We start from the raw sequence: 19,316 nt of genomic DNA, 5'->3' as shown, positions 1-19,316 counted from the left end.
GATTAGATTCCAGGTAGATTAATGGAATCTACCTTTTTCAGGGAATTAATGGAATCCAGTTCTAAGAACTGATGATGTTACTGAACCCAGAGCTCTCATTGTGGTGAAATTCTCCCCCATTTCTACCTTGTAACTCTCACAAGACACTAGTTTTGAGTATAATGATGAATCCAATCTTTTTCTAACATTTTAATCGGCTTCTCTCTCCTGTCTTTCTGTCTCTGCAGTCCTTCCTCCAAGGTGTCTCAGCTTTTGGAACCTGGTGTCTTTTTCTGACCAAGTGTTTCAATTCCCCAGTCCACATTCCACCCCTGCAGAATGAGAAGAGCCTCTTTCGCCCTGATTCTTCCTCTTAGTTCCTGAGGAAAATCCAGATTCTGCCCTGGGGATCAAACTGAATCCTAAACTTGACACCGGCAGGTGTGAGGTGCAGAGACAGCAAGAACAAGAGAGGCCTGAGGTCACTCCACAGACACAAGGAGAGAAATTTCCCGCAGGTCAAGTGGAGGGCTGAGAGCACGGGGATACAGCGCCATAAGCAAGGACACCAGAGGCCAGAGAGTGAGGAAGGAGATCGGTGCCAGCAGGTGGGAAAGCTACCGGGAAGAAACCTAACGGATCAGAGGGAGCTGCAGCAGACAGGCAGAGGTCAGGCAGGCTGGAGAAATCGGGGAGACTTCCTTGCAGAAAAGGGGTGGGGGGAGGCCTCCTTTGAGGAGCAAGAGAGTGGCTCCCCGAGGCGGTGCAACTCCAGGACGCTGCCTCACCTGGGGCCCTGCCGCAGCGCTCTGGGCCGCTGCCTCGGCCCGCGCAGCCCGGGCACAGCTCGCCAGTACCAAGAACCCGGATGGGTCGCCGGGCGCGGACTCCACCAGGGCCGCTTTCACAGACGTAGTGCCCAGGTCGATACCGAGAATGACCGACCGTGCAGCCATAGTCGGAGGGCGAAGCTGCCAAAGCTTCAAAGCGCAACACAGCTGACGTCGGAGGAGTAGCGCCCCCTCCCGCACCCTCCACCCGGCTTCAAGGCTCCGACGCGAGGCCTCTCCTGCCAATCCTTCAGCCACACCAACATGGAGGCCTCTCGCCTTCCCATTGGTCAAGAAAAGCGGAGCCCCGCGCCACCCCTCATGGCAGGCCCTGGCTATAGGCGGAGAGGCTATGGAAGGCGGGACCTAGAAGGCCCTTCCTGCAAGGCAGCAGTTCCAGGGCAGTGCAGCGCTGCCCGGGCTTCGTTTACCGAACTAGCGCAGGGCACGCCGACAGGCACTGGGCGCTCCAGGGGTCTCTGTGTCGTAAAAGGGGCTTAATCTTCCCTCACACCCGAGCCCTCATCCCTCCCAAGACGCCTGCGCCCCTCTGCTCCGCCCCCAACCCTTCCTGATGGTCGGGCTACGACTAAACTACAGTTCCCAGAGTGCATAGCGCCGAAATCTGTACCCGGAGAATCAGGTGGCTGGAGTCCGGTGACTTCTGGTCCGCCCTCACCCCAAGTCAAGCCGGCCGGGGGAAGCGGGTGCAGTCACAAACGGCTCCTGCGTGCCGTGTGTTGGGTTCCCCGGGCCTAGAGGATCTCAGGTGAGAGCCGGCGCGGCCCCAACAGCCTCCCCCCATTTCCCAGACGGAACCCCAGAGGGCTAAAGACTGGTACAGTAAGTCGGTTGAGATCTTGCAGCGCATCTAGTTCCCCCCCAGCCGCGCCAGGGCTCCACCACCTACCAGCAGTCCCGGCCTCGAGACACCGGACAGCCTCGAGGTTGAAAAGCCCGCTTGGTGGTGAGCAGAGGCAGGGGACGTTGGGCTGATGAGGCGGTGTGGGTGGCTCTATCCCAGTGCAAGTCTGAACCCCTTCCCCGCCTTCTGGTTAGTTGCCGCCTGAATCCAGGTCGCGGAGTTTGCAGTCTACTTTGGAGAGAGGAGATGCTGAGAAGGCCCTTCCAGAAACTCCAGTTGATGTGCTGAGCGCGGGTCTGGGCTCTGGGGAACTGGGTATGATGAGACCCTGCCCTGCATCCCGGGGCTTTCAGGCTGGAGGAAAGGATGACAAATGACTGGGCCCTGCCTTTTCAACAGAATTGAGAAAAAGTAACACCTATGCTTTATGAGAGCTTGCTAGGCGCCCTAGGCAACAGCAGTAATCATTTTACAACTTTGTTTCTCGGTCTTTTTTCCTAACCAGACTGTCCCCACCACCATGAAATTTTAATACCACGAATTAACTCTGTTTGTGAACTGTGGCTCTTTGGAAGGCCACAAGCCATGCTTTACTTTTCATCTCCTTTAAAAGTCGTATGATGTAGTCTCACTGTCCCTGTTTTACATTAGGAAATTGAAACTTGACTCCTCAAGTTAAATAGCACCCCAAAGTAATACGGCTAATAAGTGGGGAGCTCAGGTTCAAACCTGTGCAGTCTGTCTGTAGGGTACACGTTCCTTGCCACTTTCTGTATTCTTCAAGAGGAGACGCAAGAAATTCCAGGTTATAAAACAGTTGACAGGACTAAATCAGATACCTGACAGGAGTTGGAGACCCCTAGCCACAGGTTTCTTCTGGAATGGATGGTTTGGGAGTGAGAGACCTCTTAAAGTGGTATCTGAGTGAGGCCTGGAAGATAGACCTTAACACAGGAAGAGGGGCATGCCTGACTGAGCCCATTGTCATGAAATTCTCCATTTCTACCTTGCAGCATTCACAAGACATAGTTTTAGTGTGTAGCTATGAATCTGACCTTTTTCTCACATTTTAATCGACTTACCTCTTAATGTCTATCTGTCCTGATGTCTTTCTTCCAAGGTATCTCAGCCTCTGAGCCTGGGAGACCTTTGCTAACCAAATATTTGAGTTTTTCAGCCCACATTCCATTCCTGCAGGATGAGAGAAGAGTTGGTTAGGCCTGATTTGTATCTGATTTCCAGAGGAAAATCTAGACTCTACCCTGAGGGACATTCTTAATCCTGAACTTGAGGACACAGGCAGGTGTGAGGAGCAGAGAGTGGCAAGAGTGAATGGGAGATGCATGGTCATTCCAGACACAGGAGAGCAATTCCCTACAGGTCACAGTACAGAAAGTGGGTGGTAGAGGGCACAGGGATGCCAAAGGCGAGGCCTCCAGAGAAGGCTAGAGAGAGGAGGTCAGTGCCAGCAAGGGGAAAAGCTCCGGAGATAAGACCTAACAGTCAAAGGGAGCTGCATCAGGCAGAGAGGCCCCTGGAGGAGGCAAGGACAAGCAGAAGTCAGGCAGGCTGGAGCAGTGAGGAAGACTTATTTGAAGGGAGGGGTGTATCAGGAGGCTCCTTGAGGCCTTTTGGGAAAACTGAAACCAAAGGGATGTTTCCACACAGACCTCTCCTAGCTGTCCCCACAGGGATCCCCAGAGGCTGTCAGGTGGGAAGGCCTGGGCTCTGTGTGCCAAGGCAACATGTATAGACCAAGTTACAGATATCCATGCTGACCTGCCCCATCTTGACACATGGTTCACCTGCTGTGCGTCGGGGATTATGGGTATTATGCAGTGCATCTCCCTCGCTTCACCAGTGAGTTTCTCCTGGGCTAATCAGGGCCTTGTCCCTCACTGGCTCCCCATCATGAGTGATCCCTGCTAGTCCTGGAGGGACTTAACCAAATGTCAGTTGGTGGCATTAGCCCCTTAGGCTTTTGTCTCCGGACGGGGAATGAAATTAATTTCCTTAAGGGTTTTAGGTTCGCAAAGTCAAATATCTGACTACAGTGTGAATAACTTTTTGAAAAAAAGGACCCTCAACCGGGAAGAGTGCATTCTTTCTTTTCGTTAACTAGGTTGCAAGAAGCAGTTGAAGAGGGGAAAAATTCAGTGTTTGTCTACTTCCTCAGAGTGGAACCTTACACAACACGCTTAGCCTCTCTGAGCCCATTTCCCCACATATCAAACAAAACTAAGTCTCCTCACACCCACTCACCCTAGAGTCTCCTCCTCTAAGCTGGTGATACAAAGCCCATGAGGTCACAGGTGTGAGGTGAAAGTCCTTTATGAACTGTCTATGCCATGGTTCCAAATGGCATATTGTCCACTTGTTGCTGAGCTGCTCCAACTTTAACCTGAACTTCTCTTGCTGTGTGTTCTTTTTCCTAGTTCTTTGAAATTGAAGAACATGATAAACAGTTGGCTGATGATTTCTATCCTTCTTCCCCTGAAGTTCATAGAGAAATGTGGTAAGTTTAGAAATGGGCCTCTTTGTAAAGAGGGAGATGGTGCTATAGAGTAAGTGGCCTGACCTGTTTGTAGCCAGTGGCTTAGGATTGTCCAGACTGCATGCGCCTGCCTGCCCGTGGCCAAACGACCACTCGGTGATGGAGCAGACCCAGGTCTGGAGTCCAGGAGTTTGACAGGGAGCCAGACGGTTCCAAGATAATTGGCCTTTTTCACAGGGTCCCTGTTACTTTTCCATGTCACCAAAGTCAAACTGTGGAACTCCGACAACTTCTTGCCCTGTAGACCTCACAGAGGAATTATGTGGGTCCTGGGAGATGCGCAGAAGCAAATGAGGTGGCCACCTTTTTGTACCTGGTTCTTCTCTCAGGTTCAGATACCTGAGGAGTCTGCCTGGCATCCCCTGGTAAGATGAAAAGACCTTCTCTTAGGAACCGAGGAACAGGGTGCCGCAGCCCAGGAAGGGGTAGGGCCTCACAGAACGCAGGCTGGTCGTCGAAAGATGCCTTAGGGTTTGTGCATCTTTGTGAAGCTTGATCTTCAGAGCAGGGCCCTTAGAGGGCTGCATCATTCTGTCAGTTCTCCTACTGCCTGAAACATTGCTGAGATTCCTTCATGAAAAGAAAAGAAAGTGTTTAGCACTCCTAAGATGGCAGGCCAGTTATTTTGATCATCAGCTTGGCTATCGTCAAGGGACAATAGCAAGGCTATTTAAGGGATATCTTCAAATCCCTAACAATTTCAAATGAACCTTATACAAGCAATACAAATCCTGCAGAGGCTTCCCAACCGTACACAGTGGCTGTACCATTACAGTTATCTGGCCTCTTGAAGGCTCTTCCAGGTTTATTAAACAATCAGTCATGTTACTTTGCAGTCACACCTTGTGGATAAACAATTTCCAAGAAAGGGAAGATTGCACCATCCTGGTGTTCCTCAATACGGATTCCAGAATCCCGCCCCAGACCTGTGGGATCATATTCTCGGGGCCTAAAAGGCTGAAGTGTATGTCACACCCGCATTAGCAGGCTTTAGATAAAGCCTTAGGAGAGAAGAGCATATCCAGCCACCACCATCTCAATTAAACAGAGGGGAAACTTAGGCCCAGGAGGGGGTAAAAGTCTTCCCCAAAGTCACAGAGCTAGAAAACAGCAAAGGTGGAACCTGCCTAGTATCCCTGCTCCATTTTATTACTTCACCTCCTTTCCTGAATCTCATTGAAAAAGAATGGTGGAAGCCACCATAAAATCAAGTGAGTGAAATTGGGTTTCTGACCTCATTCTGCCTTGCCTGTCTGCTCTTTACTTTGGGCGTCGGTCGTCCAGGACTGGATGAGATGATTGGCCTTCAGAGTTTGTGGTGTCTGACTTCTCCGGGTGGAATCTTGAGGTACTACAACCTAGTGGCAAGAACCTGGGCTTGAAACTTGGGTTTGAATCCTGCCTCCATCACTGAGCCGTGTGGGCAAGACACTCCCTCTTGGGATTCTCAGTTTCCTTATATCTGAATTGGAAATGAGAATACCCACCTCTCACTGTTACAATAATTAGAGAATGGGTTAACAGTGTTAGCAGAGTGGGTGGGGTGGGGAGCACAGTGGGCGGTGCCAACAAGTATTTCTTAAAAAAAAAAAACCCAGGTTTTTCTCAGGGGAAACTTGGGGTGGTTTCATTAAGACTTATTTGGTAATTCTGATGTGTCCAGAGACTCTTCCTCCAGGGCAAACTGTAAAATATGCTTTCCCTGGATATGATGCCTGCTTTGTAACTGCCTTCCATCTTGGGCTTAAAAATGCTCTGCAGTGTTTAAATGATGACGAGAATGGTCACCAGCAATTATTTAGCACTCAGGCCATGTGGAGGGTGGGTCGCAAACACCAGTGTTACATGTAGTGCCATTCTCCCCATTTTATGGGTGAGGAAAGACAGACCCATAGAGGCTCAGAACCTTACCCATTGTCACACAGCGAGGACGTGACAAAGCCAGGATGAACCGTGTGACTTCAGAGCCCAGTCTGTCAGCTGCTAAGTGCCACTGTCTTCCCTCGCTCTAAGTGAGGGGAGAGTAAACATTCCCTGATGTGGTTCTATGAGAGTTCACAGCCTCCTCTTTTAAAATGCAAAGACTGTGGATGAGCAAAGGCATGTTGATCTCTCACTCACCCTGACCACAGCCCAGCAGAACCCTAGGGCACCAGAGCTTATGGGTGGACCCAGAGGTGTGGGTAGCTGCCTGGCCTCACTTTCAGTATCCCTGTCCTGGGCACTGTCTCGTCAGTGGTTTTGCTTGTCTAGTGTGGCCCTCAACTCTAGACAGAAAGTAACATCAGGGACTTACACACTACTGCCCCACCCCGCTCCACCCCACCCCCAGCTGTGCAAGCCCAGAACAAGCCCAGAACAAAGCTTCGCGTTGACATCAGAGTGTGGAAAAGGGGCAGAGTTGCCAAAGCCGCCTCCAGGCCCTGAGGCTACACTTAAGGGAGGGATCATCTTACTCAGCTCTGAGAAGCTTGGCCTCTGAAAGGGCCAGCATGGGGACAGACCTACTCAGCGGCACTCAGCCAGGCAGCTGTACTGAGAGCATGGAACTAGAGACCTCAGACTGTGGGAGTCTCAGCTTGGAGGCTTGCAGATGCAGGTGACAGAGCCTGGGTCTGCATTCATGTGTGCAGGGCTAATGTGGGCCCCTCAGGGGCCCCAGGCAGCAGAGCCAGGCCCGGGAGTACAAGTTCCAGGCTAGCCAATTCCTTTGCAGGAGATGAGGTTACTATTCCTAGAGATGTTCAGGCAGAGGAAGAGCACCTTCCAGGTAGGAGTAATGAAAAATGGGATCAGACAGTGGAGGTTAAATTAGGGAACTTTTATGTTCCCTTCCAATCTGAACACCTAAAAATCTCAGATCTCAGTTCCTCATCTTCTGCCCAGAGGGGAGTGGGGAGAGAGAAACCTGGGGCTGCCTACAGCTGCTCCCTCTTTAATCAAGTTGAGCTCCTTCTTTCCCCTGTGGACTCCCTTTCCTGCCCAGTCTAGATTAGTGACCACTCCTTAGCCCTTGCATAACCGTGAAGGCCTCGAGGTAAGGGAGGTGAGGTGGACAGGTGCCTGGGGCTTTGAGCACACCTGGGAGTAGGGGTGGGGTGTGAGTGTGGGCTGCCCAAAGAACACTGGAAGAGGTCGGGGAGAGGCTGGCTCACTCTGGTTCTATAGCCAGGTTGCTCTAGGGTATTTGGCCTTCCCAACCTGCTTCCGCCCTCACTCCCAAGGCCTATTTGTCTACTTTATCCTGCATCAACACCTTAATGCCAAGAAGAAATCCCTATGTGAGACTGTGGTGTTCACCATTCTCCAGCCCCCAGAGTCAGCCTCAGGAAGGGGATCAGTGAATGGGTTTAGCTAAGTTAGTATGGAGCCCAAAGGGGTTCTTTAGAAACAGGATAGCTGAGCCCTGTGTGTCTCTGAGAGTACAGGAAGGGGCTGGAGCAGTTCTACAGGGCCATTTTAGCTCCATGAACAGAGGAGACCCCTGTGCTTTCCCATCTGAAGAGGTGGTTCAAGTCCACATTTTCCAGTCCCGGATCGATCCTTGAATTCCTGCGTGACAGTTTTTGGGGCTCCTATCTCTGGGTAACTCAGCCCCAGAGCTTCTTGGTGTGGGAAAGAGGAAGCTACACTGTTTCCTGCTCAGGCCTGTGTCTGCCTCTGTCTCTCTGGTGTCAGAGGGAAAAGAATGTAATGAAGGCTCAGGTTTCCAGGTCCATCACTTATGCCCCCCAGGACGTCCACATCTTCTCCTAGAACATGGGGGTTGCTGTGAGTCAGCGCTCATGAGTTCAGATGTCAGGGATCCTTGTCTCAGCTTTTTCTTGTGGGCCTGAGTTCTCTGACCTGATGGCTTGTCATTGGTTTGGGCCCTTCCAGAGTCGACAGTCGATCTCACTGTTCCTCCCACTGTGAAGCTGGAAAATGGAAGTTCGGCCAACATCAGCATCACCCTTCAGTAAGTTCCCGGGCTCAACTCTACCATCAGCTGAGTTCATTCACCCTGTGGCTGGGTCAGAGCTGACCCCTGGCTCCATTCATATTTCAAGTGTGATGCCTTTGCCTCTTCACTTTAAGACAAACTATGGGGTGCCTGGGTGGCTCAGTCAGTTAAGCGTCCAACTTAGGCTCAGGTCGTGATCTCCCAGTTCACAAGTTCAAACCCCACATCGGGCTTTATGCTGACAGCTCAGAGCCTGGAGCTTGCTTCGGATTGTGTGTCTCCCTGTCTCTCTGCCCCTCCCCTGCTCATGCTCTGTCCTCACCACCCAAAAATAAGTAAACATTCAAAATAAAAATTAGAAAAAGACAAGCCAGAGAAGGGTCAGTGGATATGCTATATGGTATTCTATATGGTATTATCAAGTCCCTTCTCTCTTGAAAAAATAAAATTTTAAAAACAAAAACCAAAAGACAAGCCAGAGAAAGAGAGGCGATAGCAGGTGGTCTGCAGATTGAGGTCCTAGAGTCTTTCCCCACCAGCCGCTGAATCCTTGTTTCTGGTCAGAAGAGGAGGAAGGGGGATTCTCCATAGAGACGTGAACCTTTTCCCCTTCTGAGAGATGTCCTTAAGTGACCAGCAGTTGATGTCAGACCTCAGGGTGGTCCTTCCCAAGGCTCTGAGCATTTGATGACAGCCCTGAAGATCAGGGGGCAAGTTGCTGAGCTGCTCACCAACACTTCTGAGATCCCTCCTGAAAGCAGAAGTGAACATACTGGGTGAATCCCATTCATGGCAACCCTCATGCTTAGCCTTGTCTGAGAGTGTTCCTTGCTGACCTTTGCTGGTTTAGGGGTGAGGTGCTGGCTGAGTACAGACTGCCAGAGAGCCTGCCTCCTCTTCCATATTCTTCACTGCTTCTCTCTACTCTTGCCTCCCAGCCAGGAGGATTCCCCAGGATGAAGGTCTAGAACCCTGTCCTTTACTCTTTGCCCTTCTGCCTTTTCTTTACCTCTCCTGGGCAGTCTGATCTCAGACCAAAGCTTTGGTAGCAAGGCTCCCTAACAGACCTGCATTCCGTCCCAATTCCTGCCACCTCTCTATGTGGATACCTTATAAATCTGACAGGCCATCCCCTCACCACATCGTCCCTCTCCAGAATCCTTGAGTGGCATTCCATAGCCTTCCAAATTAACTCCAGGCCTGTACATCCACACTTGAGGACACCACCGACTACTCCCATCAGACACATCTCATGGCTTTCTAGGGACACACCTATCCCTGCTCACAATTGAGTCCTTGGAAGCCTTCTCCACCAGAGCAAATGGCATGGTCCTGTTGGCCTCTGGCAGTCACAGCCAGTTCCCCACCTTCTCAGGGTCTCACCTGGCCCCCATGGGCTTCTTGTCTCCTAATACAGATAGAAAGCTCCTAAGGAGCAAGGACCCCACCTGTCTGAGACTCAGGACCTAGCACATAGCACATTTAATGCTAATTGCTTGAGAAGTGACAGGCCTATGTGAAATCGAGAGGGTTGGTTGAGATCTCACAGTGTCCGGCTTCTCAGTAGTAATCAGACTCTTGTCCTCCACAGGCATCCGTTAAATGCAACTTTGGTGATCACTTTTCAAATCACATTTCGTTCAAAAAATGTTACTATCCTTGAGCTCCCTGATGAAGTAAGTAATGAATTTTAACTGATGGGTGGGGAACTGCTGGGTAACAAAATAGTCTTTAAGTGCGTACCTGTAGAAATAGGCCACCTTGTTTTTATACTGTGGGCCGCCCCTGTTCCATCATTCTCGAAATCTCTGATTTTGGCTTTGTTGGTCTCTTTGACGATGGGCATTTTATGCCACATAGATGGAATTAGGAAAGTGATGGTAAGAAATTTGAGGCAAAAATGGTCCTGGGAACGTAGAAGAAATTCATATGATGATTTTCTAAAATTGTGCTACTTAGAGGGTATTGGTGGACCAATACTATTGTCCCTTCTTGAAAACCTTTTAGAAATGCAGAATCATGGGCCCCATCCTAGACCTACTGATTCAAAACCTGCGTATGAGCAAGATCCCCAGATTATTTAGGTCCACACTGAAGTTTGCAAAGCATTATTCTGAGATTCCATTGGTTGAGTGTTATTTCCAAAAATCAGTGCCAAATGCTGTCTAATGATCACGATTCATAGCCCTTATGCATTTATATGTTAATATACACACTGCTTCTACCTTACCAACATTTGAGCCAATTACAAATTGACTAAGTAAAAAATACCAATAGGGGAGAATAATGTAGAGAATAAACAGTGGTTTAAAAAAAAAGACAAAATAAATGCAGGGATAACTCTGAGGCATGTCACAGGCCCTGTGTGGTTGTAGAAATGGGCTGCAAGTTGGCTCTGAGGCCCCTGGCAAGAAAACGGCACTAAAGCATGCGATCAGATAAAGCCTGTCAACCCAGAAGGGCCTTGTGTGGGAAGGGAGTCCCCTCTCACCCTTTGGTGAGCACCACGCCTCATTAGACTGAGCCACTTCTCACCACTTCCTCCTGCCCTGGGGTATGAAGCCTGCTGCAGGGTAAGAAAAGCCTGGTGGTTCTTACAGCAGGTTGTGGCACCCAGCTGACGTCTGGCGTGATCCACAGATCAAATTTAGACTCTGAGGAATGACATTGATCGCCTAGTTTCAGGTCAGACTGCTAAGTAAAAGTATCATCTTTTCGAAATCCGTGAAAGTCAAACATCATTTTAAGCAAAAGAAGCCTGACACAGTAAAGTAGACTGTATGCTTCTTTGTGCATAAAGTGCACACCCAGTCAAGGCAAATCTGTGGTGTTGGTCAGCATAGTGGTTTCCCCTTGGGGCTTAGGTGTGACTGGAAAAGAGCCGAATAGGGCTTCTGAATGCTGGAAGTGTTCCATTTCTTGACCCGAGTGCTTGATCTTGGTTTGTGGATATTATTTCATCAAGCTGTGATGTGTAAACTTTTCTGCACATATGTTATAATTCACTTTCATAAAAATGTTAATGGTGGATAACATTGTATGTCAACTATAATTAAAAAAAAAAAAATCGGGGCGCCTGGGTGGCGCAGTCGGTTAAGCGTCCGACTTCAGCCAGGTCACGATCTCGCGGTCCGTGAGTTCGAGCCCCGCATCAGGCTCTGGGCTGATGGCTCGGAGCCTGGAGCCTGTTTCCGATTCTGTGTCTCCCTCTCTCTCTGCCCCTCCCCCGTTCATGCTCTGTCTCTCTCTGTCCCAAAAATAAATAAAAAACGTTGAAAAAAAAAAAATTAAAAAATAAATAAATAAATAAATAAATAAAAAAAAAAATCAATGGTGGGAGTCAAATCCAGTTTTAGAGTGATCCATATGAGTACCAACCCACTTTCCAGGAGCCAACCTATATGGCCCCTCCCATCCAACTCTAGCCAGTCCTGTCTCCTGCGTTTGGAAACTACTGGTTAGAACTAGGGGCCTGACCTATGAGCCTTGGACAAGGTACCCCACCCAGCACATCACAGATTCCTCACTTGTAGACATAAGGTTAATAATGTCTGCTTGACAAGGGTTATGAGGATTAAAAGCCATAGCGAGTATAAAATGTCTAGGATTGTACCTGGCATGCAGAAAAAAAGCACAGAGTGAAAGATAGTGGTAAATTTTGTGGACCTAAAACTGCTCTTAAAAATAAAGTTTATTAATTAAAAAAAAAAAAAAAAGTGGTAGTTATGATTTCCTTCTGCCCTGTACCAGTTGATTTCCAGTTGACCAGTTTTCTTCCTTCCTAGTTCCTGAAGGGACGTAGTGGCCCACTTACAAATATACAAACAACATTGCCAAGAAAACCTGTTAAAAATAAGAAAAAAATAGCCAAAAGTAGTATGCATCATGAGGACGTGGCTTGCAAGAGGTGGGCCATGAATTAGACTCTGGGCTTTGCGGCAGCCGCTCATACCATTTTATTTGTTCCGCCAAAGCCCCCTGATTTCTAATGCTAAAAACATAAAGTCCTTCCAGGGTCCTCATAAAGAAGCCACTGAATTCTAATGACTGCATCCTCACAACGCCTGTGATATGGGTGGAGGTGTGGGGCCCAGAGCATTACCCAAGGAGCAAAGAGGGGGAGACAGTTTGGGTCAGCAAAGGTATCATCCTGCTCCCTGCCACATTCGGGGGATTTGAGAGTATCCAAGGAAATGACTGGGAGATCAGATGTTGCAGGCAAGCCTCTCTCTTTCTTGGAGAGAACTTTTGATAAACATAAAATGTTTATCAGAAATGAGGGTGAGAATGTTCTCCCTGACAAGTGTCTGTTGATTGTACCTCTTCTGTTTTGTCACTTGGCAGCCACACTGGGCGTGGGGCAGATGTTGTTTGTGGATATTGAGGAGCCTTCCATAATAGCAGAAGTAGAAGTAATAACAGACATAGTATTTATGGACTTTATGTCATTCATAGCAACCCTGAAAGGTAGACACTTCTGTTATCCACTTGTACAGGTGAGCAAACTGAGGTTGAATAACTTGCCTGAGATCACATGGTTAGTGAGAGGAGAGCTGTCCCACCTTCCCTGGGAGTTGAGGCCTGAGGGCAGGGCTATTGTTCTGCTCAGAAAGTCTAACACACAGGTGGGGGGAGGGGGTTCTTGGGGGAGGGGTAGTTTGTCCAATGTTTCTCCCTTTTGTTAGTAAGCTCTTGGAAGGTCCGAACTGTGTGTGATCCGTCCCACTATTTCCTAGAGTGGAGCCTGGAGCTGGACACTCAGGTCCCAATAACTATGTAGCACTGGATCGAATTCAGTTTTCCTAACAGGTTGTGGTGCCTCCCGGCGTGACAGATTCCTCTTTTCAAGTGACGTCTCAAAATGTTGGACAACTTACTGCTTATCTGCACGGAAACCATTCCAACCAGACCGGGTAGGTTGGCCTCAGCCCACATAGGCTTAAATGATGAGATGGGAGGCGGGCATCGTTGGGCACATGGGGGCTTCCTTCGAGCCCAGCCTCCGCTCATCCCCAAATTCTTTCTAGCCCGAGGATCCGCTTCTTGGTCGTCCACAGCAATATCGTTAGCATCATAAACCAGGTGATTGGCTGGATTTACTTTGTGGCCTGGTCCATTTCCTTCTACCCTCAGGTGATCACCAACTGGAGGCGGAAAAGGTAACCAACTCACTGAGCTTTACTTGCAGTCACTTGGGGCTGGTAAGATGGGAGGCATCCCAGCGAGGCTGTAGGCAGCATGGGTTCAGACTTTCTTCCTCGGCTCTTCTCTCTTCCTGCCCTTTCTAGAAAGTTGTCCAGTATGAAAGCTCTAAGAGCCTGTGGCAGGACTTGCAGTGCTAGGCATTTGGTCTGTGGCCCAGTTCAGCCCCTCCCTGTGAAAGCAACGAATTGGGGCTTCTCAGGGAAGCAGAGAATGTGCTGGGAGGGAGGAGTCTACCACATCTGCGGTTCTTGGTCCATCCAGCCCTGCAGGAATTAGTGTCAAGTCCTGCTGCAGTGCTAGAGCTGGGTCCTTCAGCCTTGGAGGTTAAGCGACCCCACCCTGACTTTAAAGACAAAGTGGGCCTGGAGTTGTGTCTTTGCATAGCAAGGACCCAAGCTGTCCTGCAGTTACCCCAGCCACATGGGCCTCATAGGGCTGCTAAGCTGGGAGCCAGGGACGGAGATGCTTTCTCTCTGAAGGAGGCCTCCAGACTTCCCTCCGGGCCAGGGCTTATGGAGGCAGAGACAGGGGAAGGAGGGAGGACACTGGTTCCCAAGAGGGTGGGATAGTGTGGCATCGATTGTGGTGTGCAAAGGGGCCTGAGGACAGTGCTCTCCTTGGGAGAGCTGGGCCCTCCTCCCCATGTGTTGGGAGCTCTGTCCCCTCCCATCTTTCCAGTCTCACCTTTTACCCTGCTTTGTCTCTTTGTCGCTCCCATGCCAGTGTCATTGGTCTAAGCTTTGACTTCGTGGCGCTGAACCTGACAGGCTTTGTGGCCTACAGTGTGTTCAACATTGGCCTCTTCTGGGTGCCCTACATCAAGGTAATGCCCACTGCAGCTTGGCCCCGGTTGTTTGGTAGCTTGGCTGCACCTCACCCCCAGGCTTCTCCCAACCCCTCAAACAGGAGCAGTTTTTCCTCAAGTACCCCAATGGAGTGAACCCCGTGGATAGTAACGACGTCTTCTTCAGCCTGCACGCAGTCGCCCTCACCCTGGTTATCATCGTGCAGTGCTTCCTGTACGAGGTGAGAGATGAGCTGGTGCCCACCCCACCTCAGGTGCCAACACCCACCACCACCAGCCGCCACCCATACCTCCTATTTTATAGAAGACACAGAAACTCGGCATCTGCTTACTGGGGCCGAGATAAGAGGCCCGGCCCCATGCTGGACACAGGGAACACCCATGAGCCCAAGCCCTCAGGACCCCCAGGTGTGGGGTGAGAGACACAGAGGCAGTGATGACCCAGCGGGTTGAGAGTTGAGTAGGACGGGAGGACACGGGCAGCTCATGGAGGCCCTGACACAACCAGAGAGGAGGGGGAGGGCGTCAAGGAAGTGGCTCTGAGTTGTGGTCCATAGTATAAGTGATGTTGCCGTGGTGGTGGGGCGGCCCCAGTGGGAGGACAGAACTCTGAAGGCCAGGGGGCAGTGAGAGGAACTATGACCAGATGTTTGTGGCTGGGGTTCAGGGTCCCGGTGAGGGGAGCAGGCTCCTGAGGGGTCCAAGGGTCTGGAGTGCCAGGCTGAGGAGAATGGCCTCCGCTGCACTGCTGGGGGCTGTTGAGTGCCTCAGCAAAGAAGGCACCATAAGGCCGGTTTTCAGGGGATCACTGACCTGCACGTCTTCTCTCACTTCCCTGTGGGTGCAGTGTTTCCTTCAGGGAGTTCCCTTTGCACATGCAAGGTCAGCCGGGGACTGCTTGGTTCCCACTGTCACGGACCTTCTAGGTTACCTTTCTGTGAAGCCTGGTGAAGGAGACCTGCTTTGGGGAAAGGTAGGGGTGAGGGATAGATTCCAGAGATGATCAGGCTCCACCTGGATCATGGAACAAGTCTGGGCTGGAATGGGGCACCAGGCCTCCAGTGTGTTGGGGGCCACGTTCCCAGCCCTTGGTGGCCTCTGAGAGGTACCCGTTCTGCAGTGTGGGAACAAGAAGCAAATGGGCTCTGGAAAGTCCAAGAATGACTGAACTAGAGATCCTGATAGCGACAGTGGTGTGCTTGGCACTGGACTCTCAACCCCCACCACCTATCCCCTTCCCTTCCCTCTCTCCATCATCCTCAGCGAGGCAGCCAGCACGTGTCCTGGCCTGCCATCAGCTTCCTGGTGCTCTCGTGGCTCTTTGTGCTCATCACCATGATTTTGGCTGCAGTCGGGGTAACCACGTGGCTGCGGTTTCTCTTCTGCTTCTCCTACATCAAGCTCGCGGTGACGCTGGTCAAGTATTTTCCACAGGTACCTCCAGGGCCCTCCTTACTTTGCACATGGCCATTAGAGTGAGAGGGATGAGATACAGACCCCAGGTCCTCCCACGGGGCAGCCCGTAGCCGGGGTGAGGAGGCATGAATGAATGGAAGGTTGCAGTGGAAGCCACGAGCGCAGCCAGAGCAGGGCCAGGCAGAAAGCCGGCCGTAAGTACTGCTGCTCCTCCCTGGAGCCAGGAATCGCCTGAGGAAGTCAGTGGAGACTTCTCTGAGCTCATGCTCCACTCTGAGAGTCAGGTTGTGCAGGTCACTTCTCTCGCCATCCCAGTCTTTCCTAATGACTTCGTCTGCCCCCTACTCTCGCCCCCTGTTAGCACAACTGATGACCCTGAAGAGCAGCAGCCGGATACTTGGAAAAGATTAAGTGAGAGGAAGTGGCCCGGGGCTGCGACCTCTGACCTCCATCTCCCATCCAGAGATGCCTTCCTCAGAGGTCTCATCCAGGGTCCACTTTAGGGGCCTTCAGCATGCTCCCTCAAGTACTAAGGCCTGTTCAGATGCAGAGACCTAGAGTCAAACACATCTTGCCCCATAGCCCAATGGCCCAGGACAGGGGAAGGTGTGAAATAGCTGCTAATGGTGGGCTCCACCCCTGAATCTAGGGCCTCCTTTAACCTACCCCATTTCCAGTGCAAAAGCCCCCTTTTCAGTCTCCCTGGTGCAGGGAGGCTTGTATTTCCTGGGCTCAGGAAGGATAGCATTTTGCCAGAGTCAAGGTCCATCTCCTGGAGGGCACGGAAACAGATCAAGAGCCTTAAGGATGAGCAGGACTTAATTGTGTGGATGAGAGAGGAGGGGGCATTCGGGGGGGGGGGGGGGGGTGGCAGCAAGGAGACCTTGCTGGCTGAGCAGTGTTGAAACTAAGAGGGCCCTAGGGGGCTGGGGAAGAAGGCTTCGCAGTTGAGGGGGATAGGTCTTGAGGGAACCGGGGCCACAGTTCCTGAGTGTGGGAAGGCTTGGGCCTGGTCAGTCTAGGAGGCAGGAGCCCCACCTGGAGACGCTTGGAATTGTCCCAAAACTGGAGAGGTGGCCGCAAGCATAAAAGAGGGTGGGAGAGGACAAAGGGGAACTCACAGGTGGCTGGCTGAGAGAAGACCACCACAGGGGCCATGCCCTCCCTCTTGGATGATAGGGAGGTTGCCCCAGTCAGAGAAGTCCAGAGGGTTCTGGTGTTGGAGGAAGGATGTGGGGCAGCGGCGGCAGGAAGTGGGGGGATGTCCACGTAGACCCACCCACTAGACCTAGGAAGCGGAGTCCCCAGAGCCCAGCCAGAGCTGTGGTGGAAGTCCAGTCCACTCTACCGATGGGGGAAACTGAGGTTAAGAGAACTCCAGTAACTCTCCCGAGATAACCTCCTTCCCGGGGTGGAGCTGGGGTACCAGACCAGACAATCAGACTCCTAGCCTATGTTGATAAGCACAACATGAAGTCCAGGCTGAGTTTAGGAAGACCCTTCAATGGAGATGAGAAGAAAAATCAGTTGCTAGAAAACCAGGGCAGGGTTTTGTCACAGAACAGGAAAGGATGAAGACTATGGAGAAGCAACATCCCCCACTCCTTTGCAGTTGCTAGGTGCAGGGATGGGAGGAGGAGGGCTGTTGGCCGTGCACCCAGATGAGACCCCCTGGACCCGCCCATACTCCTTCCTCTGCTGGCAGAGATTGTCAGAGCCCAAAGGTCACTGTGTTCTTTGGAGCTGAGGCCCAAGCACATGAGTGGGAGGAATTAGAGCTGCTCTTGTTTAGAGTGGCGGTCACAAGGTGCATGAGGCAGCCACTCAGCCCCCTCACTGCCGACCTTATGTCTGCCCATGTGTCTGACTCAGGCCTACATGAACTTTTACTACAAAAGCACCGAGGGCTGGAGCATTGGTAACGTGCTTCTGGACTTCACCGGGGGCAGCTTCAGCCTCCTCCAGATGTTCCTCCAGTCCTACAACAATGGTGAGTCAGCCAGCAGGCTGCCTGCCCGTTCAGCGGGCTGGAGGCACAGGGTGGGGGCCAGGCTTCCTGGGACACCCCTCCATCTGACCCCCAGTCCTTCAGCCTGGGAATCCAAGCCAATCCCAACACCCAAGGTGAGACTTACCTAGGGGCCTTGGCAGCTGGAGGATTTGTGGTTTCCTGGGCATATGAGGACCCCCCCACCCCCACAGCCCCATATGCTCCAGCTGCTTCAGGAGCTGCCAACTTAAAGCCAAACTCTGTCCCCTGTGGCTATTAACAGACCAGTGGACACTGATCTTTGGAGACCCAACCAAGTTTGGACTCGGCGTCTTCTCCATCTTCTTCGATATTGTCTTCTTCATTCAGCACTTCTGCTTATACAGAAAGAAACCAGGGTATGACCAACTGAACTAGCACCCAGGGACCCAGCATAAATGGCCCAGGCCCTGCGCCCGCCACGAAGGCTGGGGCAGAGTCTGGAGTGCAGGGCTGGCGCCTTGTGCTGACAGTGTTGAAGCGCTCTCTTCCTCGGGGCCAAACGCCTTATGCGCAAACCAGCCTGCCTTCAGCCAGGATTCTCCCAGGCAGGGCTGGGGAGGAACCTCTCTCTGAGACAGACACCAGATTCTGCTCTGATACGGAAAACCACACTGCTGACGGCCCTTCCCAGGCCTTGCCGGCCAGGCATCTGGCCCTCCTGCATCTTGATGCCACCGTCTTTATTTTCTTTAAGGCTTCAGGCAGCACACACGGGTTCTGACAGCCGTCCCAGGCAGGATTGAGTGCTGAGCTTGGAGCCGAAGGCCTTGACCTAAACAACCAGTGTTTCTGGGAGCAGCTTGAAGGACTGACCCTGCAGTTGTGAACCAAGGGCGCTTTGCTGCCACTGCCGTGTTCCCAGAGACCAAGCAGCCTGGTGACGTGGCCAGTGGACTCAGAGGTGCTGGTGCTGGTGGCAGAGGGGATAGGATATTGGGGTCAGGCCTTTGGGGTCCCTTCTCTGAAGGCCACAATCTCTGAGCACTCACCGTCCTGACACTCCTACGTAATTCAACTCCCACAACTTAATCGCAGGTGGCCCCGGCCAGGGTCTGGCAAAGAAACTGTATTTCTGAGCCTTGAAGTGCCCAACAGATTGGTTCTGAGCTAGGCTTATGCCCAATCCCTCTGGATCTTTATCACACTAACCCCTTTTGGATTTTTTTGAGGGATGTTTTGGAAGTAAGTAGCTTAATTTCTTCACCTTCTGCCTACCTCCACTTTCCCAGAGTCTGGGGCCCCACGTAATCCCCTCCAACTGCTCCTCATCCTGCATCTGGAGTATGGGATGGACGCGCGCGCCCACACACACACACACACACACACACACACACACACAAACCTGTGCCTTAGAGGCCTGTAAGACCTGCCAATTGGTGAGTGTAGCTCCCCTACAGGGGAAAACTGGCCCCCTTCCCTCACTTCCCCCAGATTCCTACCTGAGCCTCACCAATTTTTTGGCTGTTCAGGAGCCTGAGCCTGACATACGGACTTGAAACCACCTCACACAATCCTCATGGGCCCAACCTTTATTCCAAACCCCCTTCTCTTCTATCCCAGGCAGCTCTCCTTCCTGTGGCAGGAGGGGAGTGTCCCAGGATGTGCCTTGTCAGTTCACTCTCAAGACTTTTTTACTACGAGATCAATGTGAGGTGCCTGTATCCTTAATTAAAACCTGATTTGTTTC

The 19,316-nt window shown here is 51.5% G+C and overlaps 2 protein-coding genes across 11 annotated transcripts in view; one reads left to right on the top strand and one right to left on the bottom strand.

Annotated features, from left to right (window-relative positions):
* SHPK (sedoheptulokinase) overlaps positions 1 to 1,870 on the bottom strand; it is a 25,512-nt gene extending 23,642 nt beyond the window's left edge. The window contains exon 1 of one of the 3 annotated variants that reach the window (XM_042917352.1): positions 1,720 to 1,870. Coding sequence is in view for 1 of the 3 variants with exons in the window: in XM_042917350.1 (XP_042773284.1) it covers positions 768 to 935 (168 nt within the window). In the remaining 2 variants the exon portion in view is untranslated. Of the gene's footprint in view, positions 1 to 767; positions 1,005 to 1,440; positions 1,510 to 1,719 lie in introns of those variants that run through there. The other 2 variants (XM_042917351.1, XM_042917350.1) reach the window with 2 other exon arrangements.
* Positions 1,258 to 19,316, top strand: CTNS (cystinosin, lysosomal cystine transporter). Of its 8 annotated transcripts, none has more exons than XM_042917360.1 (12): positions 1,258 to 1,578; positions 4,110 to 4,189; positions 8,108 to 8,186; positions 9,763 to 9,847; positions 12,981 to 13,084; positions 13,199 to 13,330; positions 14,100 to 14,199; positions 14,283 to 14,402; positions 15,445 to 15,615; positions 17,470 to 17,587; positions 17,871 to 17,985; positions 18,324 to 19,316. In XM_042917360.1, exons 2-12 carry the CDS (start codon positions 4,129 to 4,131, stop codon positions 18,370 to 18,372), a joined length of 1,134 nt encoding a protein of 377 aa, XP_042773294.1. In that variant the 5' UTR covers positions 1,258 to 1,578; positions 4,110 to 4,128; the 3' UTR covers positions 18,373 to 19,316. The 8 variants fall into 8 exon arrangements, with proteins under 8 accessions (XP_042773294.1, XP_042773297.1, XP_042773295.1 ...); XM_042917363.1 differs by having other exon boundaries at positions 1,258 to 1,652; XM_042917361.1 differs by having other exon boundaries at positions 1,258 to 1,776.

This window comes from Panthera leo, chromosome E1, assembly GCF_018350215.1.
Source record: "Panthera leo isolate Ple1 chromosome E1, P.leo_Ple1_pat1.1, whole genome shotgun sequence".
In the NCBI taxonomy this organism is placed as follows: Eukaryota; Metazoa; Chordata; class Mammalia; order Carnivora; family Felidae; genus Panthera; species Panthera leo.
Note: the sequence above shows the minus strand (reverse complement) of the source record. Positions and strands in the feature narration are given on the sequence as shown.

What these genes read in the sequence shown, in the direction of transcription:
- CTNS (XM_042917357.1), top strand. Translation starts at nt 12,365, where the DNA reads ATGACTGGGAGATCAGATGTTGCAGGCAAGCCTCTCTCTTTCTTGGAG. An exon ending in ACCAACTGGAGGCGGAAAAG is followed by an intron (nt 13,331 to 14,099) that starts GTAACCAACTCA and finishes CTCCCATGCCAG; the next exon opens with TGTCATTGGTCTAAGCTTTG. An exon ending in TTATACAGAAAGAAACCAGG is followed by an intron (nt 17,986 to 18,323) that starts GTATGACCAACT and finishes ATTTTCTTTAAG; the next exon opens with GCTTCAGGCAGCACACACGG.